At 38.8% G+C, this 10246-nt stretch overlaps 2 protein-coding genes across 2 annotated transcripts; one reads left to right on the top strand and one right to left on the bottom strand.

Annotated features, from left to right (window-relative positions):
- Positions 1-108: 108 nt before the first annotated feature.
- J4E83_007244 (uncharacterized protein) lies at positions 109-1866 on the bottom strand (the record flags this gene model as incomplete). Its single annotated transcript, XM_049334149.1, has 1 exon — positions 109-1866. One exon carries the CDS (start codon positions 1864-1866, stop codon positions 109-111), a length of 1758 nt encoding a protein of 585 aa, XP_049186960.1.
- A 2027-nt stretch (positions 1867-3893) lies between these two features.
- Positions 3894-5602, top strand: J4E83_007245 (uncharacterized protein; the record flags this gene model as incomplete). The annotated part of the gene is made up of 3 exons (XM_049334150.1): positions 3894-3955; positions 4005-4848; positions 4901-5602. The coding sequence occupies 3 exons, from the start codon at positions 3894-3896 to the stop codon at positions 5600-5602; spliced, it is 1608 nt and encodes a 535-aa protein (XP_049186961.1).
- Between the last annotated feature and the right edge of the window lie 4644 nt (positions 5603-10246).

A 10246-nucleotide genomic window follows, 5' to 3' on the forward strand; every position in this document is an offset into this window, starting at 1 on the left:
TAGATTGTCTCCTTTGGATGGCTCCACCGAAATGTTTGGTCGACCCAATACCGACTCCCGAGTGCACTCCGTTGCACCTCTTGACTTTGTTCTTCCTTTCGAAGTTCGTTATTCCGAAGCGTCGGTGTCGCTCTGTTCCGATAAAGATAAGTCGTCGTCGGTCTCGGTCTCTTCGGATAACAACGACTTGACGCCTACGTACGCGAAGATGCTGTTTTGAAGCGCCCGCATTTCCCCTTTCAAGTTATTCTCCCTCGCTGCATAAACACCATGTTTCCGCCATGTCTTGTTTGCGTCCATAGAAATCTCGCTCCATTCGACATCTTCGTTCCAACCCCATCCACGCTCGACCATTTCACTCCTTGTTTTCCAATCGGACTTGACTTCACGCGGGTGAAGGAAGATGACAGTGCAGTGAATACCTCTCCTTTCGGCGTCGTGACAGAATTCGGCTAGCAGATCTAGCCACAGGACTTCCCAATGATGAGGTAGGATTTCTATGCGGATCGACCGGAGATGGGGACATGCTTCGCTGCTTTCCTCTACAAGACGGTGGAGCGCAGGTATAAGGATGCGTGGGATGATGCCGAGATCATGGGACATAAAGCCAGGTATCCAATGGCGTTGCAACCGTGTAAGCCAGAGCTCCTCCAAGGATGCTGGAAGAGCTTTCCAAAACATGTCTATGGTCAGCATGATCTCATCCTCGAACTGAACGGTGCATTCGTCATGGGTGTATCCCCAGATCATTTCGGGCGCTACTCGGAGGCGGCGAAGAGACTTGAAAGAAGTGAATGACATGGCGGGCGTCCGTCTATCCAGGAACTCCCACCATGGTTCTTCAAATACCGTACTGCCCTCGATCTCCTCGTAACTGAGCGCGAGAGTCTCCAGGTGGTCTTGATGATCTTCCAGACAACGCATGAGAAAGGGAAGCTCCGCCGAGCGCGACGTGAAAGGACCTGCCCTCTCGAACAGGAAAGCTTTGAGTTTGCCTGGTATAGTCGCTTCGATCAAGTCTCGCAACGTATGCGTTGCCAGCGAGGAGGCTCTGAGCTCGATGTATTGCACGCCACAGGATCGCAGTCCCAGCACGGCGAATGGATTTCTCTCCATCATATTGCTATTCTCATTGTCATCCCCAAACTTGAATGCGTACATGGAGCGAAGATTCGGCAGGTGGAAGAATGATGCCAGATATTCAACGTCGCCAGCATCAGAATCCCTGATGAACACATCGACAGGTTTTGGCAATGGGGCGGTTGGAGACGAGGAACATTCCGTCGAATTGAGTGACGCCGCTTTCTTAGCCTCAAGGCGCCCGGCAGACCCCTTGATCATTTCGCAAAAGAGCTTATGGTCACGAAATTCTCCGAGTTCTAAGTCTAATCTCTCCAGGTTTGGGAGATTCGCGACGAGCAGTGTGATAATGACATCAGCATCAGCTGCATACAACTTGATGTACATTCTCAGCGCCTTGGTTTCATCGTCGTAGTATTCCCGACATATTCGCTCTAGCAGTTGCTCGGTTTCGGGAGTTTCGATTCTTGGCCATGGCTTCACCTTGAACCCGTCAAGGCGAGGCGCGCTCTCACAACCTCCCCAACCTTCTGGAAGGGCAATGGACTTTACAAGCGAAGCAAAAGATGGATCGGCGAAAAAGCGGTGCGCAAGTGGGCGGAGGTGTCTCAGAGCTCCCTCCCCGCCTATGTCTGAGTTTAACGTGATATTCGCGTAGAGATGAGGAGTTGCGATGCGGTTGAACTGCTTTGACACGCGGCATAAGTTTGCTAGAGTGCGTCGGCCGCATAGGCTGACAATGATATCGACGAGCTCTTCAGATATGTTGTCGACAGGGTGCCACATGGTGAGACGTTGCAATGCGTACTGTGTGCGGTGTGACGAGAGAGGGCGGCCTCGGCGTTCACCCCTGGGGTTAGCCTATCGATAAGGCGCGTCTTTCGATAAGCAACGCGGCGCAGTCGTCAGCATAAGCAAACGCTATCTGCACGTCGCTCCATCACGATGCGCATACACATACACGACTCACTACGCCATGTCTGAAACTGCAGCCTGGCCGCCCGCGAAAGGGCTCACCACCAAGATCGTCCCGCGAAAGGACGCCATCCTCACCATCGCCTACTCGACGGCAGTGCACGCGCCGGCGTCGCTCGTATTCGATACCCTTCTCCGCGCCAAAGACTACGAAGCATGGAACACGTGGGTACCCGTCGCGGAGATCCAGTCGCCCGGGAACGATCTCGATTCGACTAGTCAAGAGCGTATGAGCATCGGCTGCTCCATGGAGTTCCATGTCATCATGAACGCGGACAAGCCGAACGATATCACGAAGACACAGCTAAAGGTCGTCGACATCAGCACGCCCTCTGCGCCGACATCCTACCTCACACCCGACCTCCTCGAAGACCCCTCGTTTACGGCCGACCTTAGCAAGGTATACAGGGTGAGTTGGACGGGCAACGGCGGCATGTACGGCTTTGCGCCCAAGCTGGAGCGCTTCCACGAGGTCATTGTCACTGGAGAAAACGAATGCGAGGTCAGGTCGTGGGAGATCATGACTGGCATGCTGTCAAGGGTTGTCAAGCTGATGATGGAGGACACGTTGAAGGGCAAGGTCGCCCTCTGGTGCGAGGATCTGAAGCGGTACTGTGAGAAACAACATAGCGGAGGCGCGGCGGCTTGAAAGTACCCTGTTCCGCTTTATATCCACGAGACACCTATGCTCATGTGATAGGAGAGTAATTTTCAGTAGGCGAGCAAAAGTACGACCCAGAGCCCGCCATAACAGTCCGAAGCGACACCATCCTCCGATCCACCTGTCCCCCATTCTCATGATATGAGCTGCTGTCGCCAGCGAGTATTCCCTCCATCGCGCACTCCATACTCCTTGACGTGTATCAGTGGTGAGCGTCGCAGAGTCCGCGTCCCTCTGTTGAACGTGAACTTGGTAAGCCCGGCATCGGGTCCGGTGCCGCCTATGGACCATCGACGCTCATCAGTCAAGCTTCACACCACACCCTCCGTCTTCGCCCGCGTCTCTACACGGGAAGTGACCGCTGTCGCACACTGCGATCGTCAAACTGGGAAACTGAAGCGCCCGATCTCGAGAAACGCCGACTGCTCTCACGAAAATATTGCTCATCGTCATCGGACAGCCTTGCATTACCGCGCATTCAACCGTCGGCAATTGAAGCGGGTCGGGGTTCAGGCCGATGCATCGTGCATGCCCAAGTCAAGTTAGGTCCTTCCCCAGAAAACCCTGACTCATGTTACGTCACCACCTACGGTGCCGAATATCACGACCAATTCGCTGCGTCTCATGACTGCGTTCAACCGCTACAACTCGACGGGCATCGCATTCATTCATTGCACGCAAGGCCTTCGCAAGCCTGGCATCAAAGGCTTCTCAAGGCTTTTGAGAGTGGTAGCCGCCTGGGCGCTAGGCTTGGTGCCGGCAAGCTTCAGGCAAGTGCACCGGCGTCTGTGCCAGGGCGGCTTACCGCCTCTAGTAATGCGCGAAGCATTCGGACCACTGTCGCGCGACTTGGCCGCGACTAACAAGCTATCGAGAGCTTACGATCCACACATCCATGGTCGCAACTGGAGAGGCTTCCGCGTCCCAGCCATGAAAAGAGGGGCCGACAATTGGGGCCCCATGGGAATCAACGGCCTCCGCAGGGTTAGACGACCACGCGCGAAAGTCACGATGTAACCCAACCATGCTCACGGCATCATGCTATAAGTACGTCCGATCCGCCTACGGGCTTGAAAGTTCGCGAGAAGGATTCCTGCTCAGCGAAGCATCGAACCGCACACGTTCGCGATAGTATACCCAGCCAAGGGTCTGAAGTTGCGCGAAGCCATTGCCCACCATGGACCAGATTTCCAAGTGGAACGTCGTTCATCGATATGAGAAGCGCGCATTGCTCATCGCGTATGTATCCATCACAACACAATTGAGCCATCGCTAACTCTTCCACCAGGATCAATTGCATCGCCGGCTTATCGATCCTGTTCTTCGGTTACGACCAGGGAATGATGGGAGGTGTCAACACCGCATACGACTACTACACCCTGATGGGCTTCGGACACAAAGGCGCGGATGGCGGTCCAGTCGTGGACGATACTCTGCTCCAAGGCGGCATCGTGTCGGTATACTACCTCGGCACGCTGGTGGGCTGCTTGGTCGGTGGCTCAATCGGTGATCGCTACGGGCGCATCAAGACAATCTTTGTCGGGGCAGCTGTCGCCACTGTTGGTGCCTGCTTACAATGCTCGGCCATGAACCACGAATGGATGATCTGCGCACGTCTCGTCAATGGTTGGGGTACCGGTATCCTCAACTCGATCATCCCTGTCTGGGCCACGGAGACTGCGGAGCACACGTCGCGCGGACAGTTCATCGCAATCGAGTTCACCCTCAACATCCTCGGTGTCGTCATCGCATACTGGCTTGAGTACGCATGCTCCTTCTACGGCGACGGCACTTCGTCCTTCATCTGGCGCTTCCCCATCGCATTCCAGATCCCCATGCTCATGATCCTCATGGCCGCCGTCATGTTCTTCCCGGAATCCCCGCGTTGGCTCGTCAAGGTGGGTCGCGAGGCAGAGGGACGCTATGTTCTGGCTCGGCTTCGAGGAGACACCGGAGAGGACAAGGAGAGAGCGGAAGTCGAGTTCCAGGAGATTGTCGCCTCTTGCGAGTTGGAGCGCTCCAACTTCCGCAAGCAAGACTACTTCCGCATGCTGTTCGGTATCGGGTCAGGCAAGCTGCACACTGGCCGCCGCGTTCAGCTTGTAATCTGGCTGCAGATCATGCAGGAATGGGTAAGTTCGGACGCATCTCATGCACATCAATATCGCTAACATGAATACGTAGGTTGGTATCGCTGGTGTCACGATCTACGCGCCCACCATCTTCGGGATTGCGGGCATGAGTCCGGCGAAGCGACAATGGATCTCAGGTCTCAACAACATCTTCTACATGTTTGCGACACTCATCTGCGTCTTCACACTCGACCGCATCGGCCGCCGCTGGACATGCTACTGGGGCTCGGCAGGACAAGGCATCGCAATGGCCCTCGCCGGAGGGTTCTCGTACCTCGGACAAGAAGCGACAAAGCGCGGCGACACGAGCGCAGCATCTTCATACGGAAATGCCGCTGTCTCCATGGTCTTCATCTTTACGGCCATTTTCGGCGCGACATGGCTCACAGTCCCGTGGCTCTACCCCGCCGAGATCTTCCCTCTCGAAGTGCGCGCAAAGGGCAACGCCTGGGGCGTCGTCGGCTGGTCCATCGGCAACGGCTGGCTCACACTCCTCTGCCCCATCATGTTCGACTCGCTCGGCGAGAAGACGCTCTACATCTTTGCCGCATGCAACGCCATCACCATCCCCATGGTTTGGGCGCTGTACCCCGAGACGAACCAGCGCACGCTCGAGGAGATTGATTTGCTCTTCGCGTCCGACAGCATCTGGAATTGGGAGGCGGAGAAGAACTTCAAGGCGTTGCAGGAGCAGTTGCCGTACGTCGCTACGAGCCATGCTGCGAAGAACGATATCGAGAGGATTTCGCTGTAGATAGATATAGTATTTGTAGAGAAGAACTTCGCGGGGATTATATTACTATCGCGTCTAGAAGTATAGAAATAAATAGAAAATAAATTATTCTATTACAAGTTTACTTAAAAAGCTCTCTTAAGTAGTAAAGCTTTTAAAAGCTTATCTCTATCTAAACTAGTATAATTATATATAATTATTAGATTCTAGTCTTCTATTAGAGTTAACTCTATTACGTATAAAGTAATATTATATATAATACTAGAATACTCTATTACTTTATTATAGCTTCTAGAGCTATAGCTTTTTATATTCTACTATAAAGTATATTAATCTTATCTTAAGTCTAATTAATTTTCTTTTTAGTTTATCTATTAAACTATATATTATTTATATTATAAAATAATTTACTTATACTAATATTAGTATAAATACTTTTATTCTATAAATACTTAGCTACTAAAAATAGTACTTTATACTTATAGCTCTTTTTACTTTATACTAAAAATAATATATTCTATATACTTATAAAGATTAATTAGTAGTATAAAACTATATTCTTTATACTAAAGCTATTATTATACTACTAAATCTATATTATTTTTATATATATAAGCTATCTTCTTTTTCTTATATCTACTAAGTATTAATTTAAAATTAAGTATATTCTTTAACTATCTACTAGATTCTTTAAGTAGAATATATAGTATAGATTATAGTTTAGAGTAGTAAGTACTAATAAGTAAAAGAAGTAATAAATATATAATTCTCTTAGCGTATTCTAAATAACTACTTATTCTAGCTTATAGTTATTATTATAGATTAAACTTATAATCTCTATCTAATTAGAACTAGCTCTAATTAAGTAAAAAATATTAAAAGTTTACTATATAAGTAGATTTATCTATATATAATATCTTATATAATAGAGATATATATCTAATAGTTAATTATAGTATATAGTATCTTTATACTATATTATATTAACTTTATATTTCTAGAATACTTTACTTTAGACTTAGTTATTAGATATACGTCTACGCGTAATAATAAAGCTATTACTACTACTACTACTAATTAAGTACTAGCTCTAGAGCTTACTATATTAGATAGAATATCTAAAATTATTATTACTAATACTTATAATAGCTATAAGTACCTCTATCTACGTATAATAGTTAAGTAAGTTAGTAAGTAACTTACTAGAATATTCTATAACGTATTATACTATAATAATAAGAATTATATAAGTATTATACTAGAAGTCTATAAGTAGAGATATACTATACTTATTAAGTAGATAGTTTATAAAAGTAATTACTAATACTAGTAAAGAATAGATTTATCTAAATAGATAAATAAGTAGAAAATAAAAACTAGCTTTTATAATAAGTATAACTTTTTAGTAAACTTTATAATTAATGCTATATAAAACTATTATAATAGTAATCTTCTAGAATATCTAAAATACTTCTACTTCTAGTACTACTATTAGTAATACTTAAAACTAATTATTAATAAGTTTACTACTACTTCTCTAATATATATAAGCGCGTATCTTTTAGTAATAGAAAAGTTTATATTTAGTAGCTTATTCTTCTAAGCTTTTAGTTTTAGAGAGTAATAGCTAAAAGTCTATAACTACTAAATAAAATCTAATTACTATTAAAATTAGTAATACTTTTCTAAAATACTTATAAAATACTAACTATATATATTTCTACTAGATAACTTCTAAGTCTAACTAGTATAAGTTCTAAGAGAACTCTAAACCTAATACTAATACTAGTACTTTCTTCTATTCTATTATAAGATAAGTAACTACTAATTAATATAGAATATAAAAAATAGTAGAGTAATAGTATATTATCTAGTAAGAATAGATAAATTATTATCTTCTAGGTAATAATTTCTTAGATCTACTTATACTTATACTAGATTAGAGTATATAATATTATCTAACTATCTAGAATATAGATTTCTAATAATATCTCTCTTTTTAGCTCTAATTCTCTAGAGTAAGATAGAATAGATTATTCTAGACTAAGATAAACTATTTTATAGATTATTATTATCTAGTAATTAAAATATATATTAGTAGATATAGAATATACTATATTATAAAAAAGCTATTTTTTAAACTTATTTTTATTTTTATCTAATAATTTTCTTACTTACTACTAAAATAAGTAATAATAGAATATTATAGTAAATACTACTATCTAACTTTATTAGGTTTATAACTTTTACTATTAAATTCTATAAAATTTAGTCTATATACTTTTATATTCTAGTACTAGTTTTATAGCTTAAGCTAACTCTAAAAGCTTATTTAATACTATAAGCTAACTCTAGAAGCTTATTTAATACTATAAGCTAGCTTTAGAAGTATATTCTCTACTATAATTATATCTAGAAAGTACGCTCTATAGTATAAGCTAACTCTAGAAGAATACTTAATAGTATAAGCTAACTTTAGAAAAATACTTAATACTATAAGCTATATATAAAACTATACTAGTAGTATAAGCTAACTCTAGAAGTACGCTTAATACTATAAGCTAACTCTAGAAGTATACTTAATACTATAAGCTAACTCTAGAAGTATACTAATAGTGTAAGCTAACTCTAGAAGTATACTTATTAACGTAAGTATTATAACTTCTAAACTTATTTTCTACTACTTTATAGATAGAAACTATACTATTAAATTATTTTTATATTTCTAGAATAAAATTTAATATTCTATATCTATAAATTTCTAGATATTACTAAGTAAAGTTCTAATATTATATATATATAAATCTCTAGATATTACTAAATTAATTTAATCTTTTATATCTATAAGAATCTATTTATTTATATATATAAATTAATAGAATTTTAATAGTAAAGTATATCTAAAATTATCTATTCTCTTATATTACTACTATTTACACTAGTAAATTAAACTAACTTATATTATTTATTAAGTTCTAAACTATCTTAAAGTTCTATTATATATTTTAACTAAAGGTAAGTAGATTTATAAAAGTTTAATTTATAAAATTAGACTTTTTAATAAACTTTAGTAAAAGTTATATTAGTAGAAACTCTACTTTTATATAACTTATAAAGATTAGTTCTATAACTTTTACTATCTTTATAGTATTACTATTATAGATTATAACTATATTTATTTAGTTCTATAGACGCGTAATTAGTCTCTACTTAAGAAATAAATTTAGTAATTTACTTCTTAGTAGTAAAGTAAAGATTTCTACTCTAAATTTCTCTTAGAGTATAAACTATTACTTTTTATATTCTAACTATCTATTTTATATATAAAGTATAACGCTACTAATCTTAGTAAATAGCTACTCTTATACTACTATTACTATACTCTACTTTTATATACTTTTTAGATTAATTCTACTATATAAAAGATATTCTAGATATTTATATTTAGCGTAAAGTATTAATATATTCTAGTAATACTATATATTACTAAGTATATCTATAGTTTCTCTCTTTTATATAGTTATAACTAATCTCTAGATTTCTTTAACTTTACTTATAGTTAGTATATTAGTTAATATTCTACTTATATTAGTTTAGAATAACACTAGCTAGTTATTTTATATATTAGAAACTATGTCTATATTATTACTTAGTCTAGTAGTTATATCTTCTACTCTAGTAGTTATATCTTTTATAATATTATATCTAGTTAATTCTATAGTTATAAATAAATAGAAACTTTCTTAATATAACTACTTTTATATATCTAGAACTACCTTCTATTCTTATAAATAGTTAACTATAGTAACTACTTTTATATAGTTAATTATTTTAGCTATTTTACTAATACTTATATACTTAAATATCTTAGCTATATTCTAGTACTTAAGCTTATAATTAGAATACGTAATCTTATTTATTTTTATAGTAACTATATTTTAGAAATTTACTACTATTTCTACTAATATATAATTTAGTTAATTCTTTAGATACTTATTTACTTATTTTATAGTTATTTTCTTATATATACGCTTAGAGAAACGCTTATAGTTTTTATTAGTTAAATTAGTAAAAGCGTATTCTATATCTACTTAAGAATTATTATAAATCTACTAAATATACTTTAAAAGTTATTTCTTACTAACTTATTAATAGATTTAGTAGATTATATTATTTAAAAAGAATATAAAAAAGGCTTAAATAAGCTTTACTATATCTAGTAGAATATAGAATACTACTATATAAAGTTCTAATATTATAAAAGTATTCTAAACTAGTAAACTAATATTATTATCTTTACTAATAGAGACTAACTATATTAAGTTTTAGAATATAAACTCTAAATTCTAAAAAATATAGTATATATACTCTAATACTAGACTTAATATTCTTTTATACTTAGACTAAAAAGATAAGTATCTAAGAATATAGAGTTTAGAAAGATATACTACTTAGAAAAATATAAAGTCTATAGAGATATAGAGTTTTTATAAAAATATAAAGTTCTTATAATATATAAACTATATACTAGATCTTAATTTTAGTGTATAATTAGGTTAAAATATCTTTAATTAATTTTTATAATAGAGTATAGTTTACTTAATATTACTCTATTATCTATATATAAAGTAATAGAATAGAAGATTTTAGAAGAATCTAGAAAGG

The sequence above is a fragment of the Alternaria metachromatica genome (assembly GCF_023757995.1).
Source record: "Alternaria metachromatica strain BMP 0045 chromosome Unknown scaffold_17, whole genome shotgun sequence".
NCBI classification, from domain to species: domain Eukaryota; kingdom Fungi; phylum Ascomycota; class Dothideomycetes; order Pleosporales; family Pleosporaceae; genus Alternaria; species Alternaria metachromatica.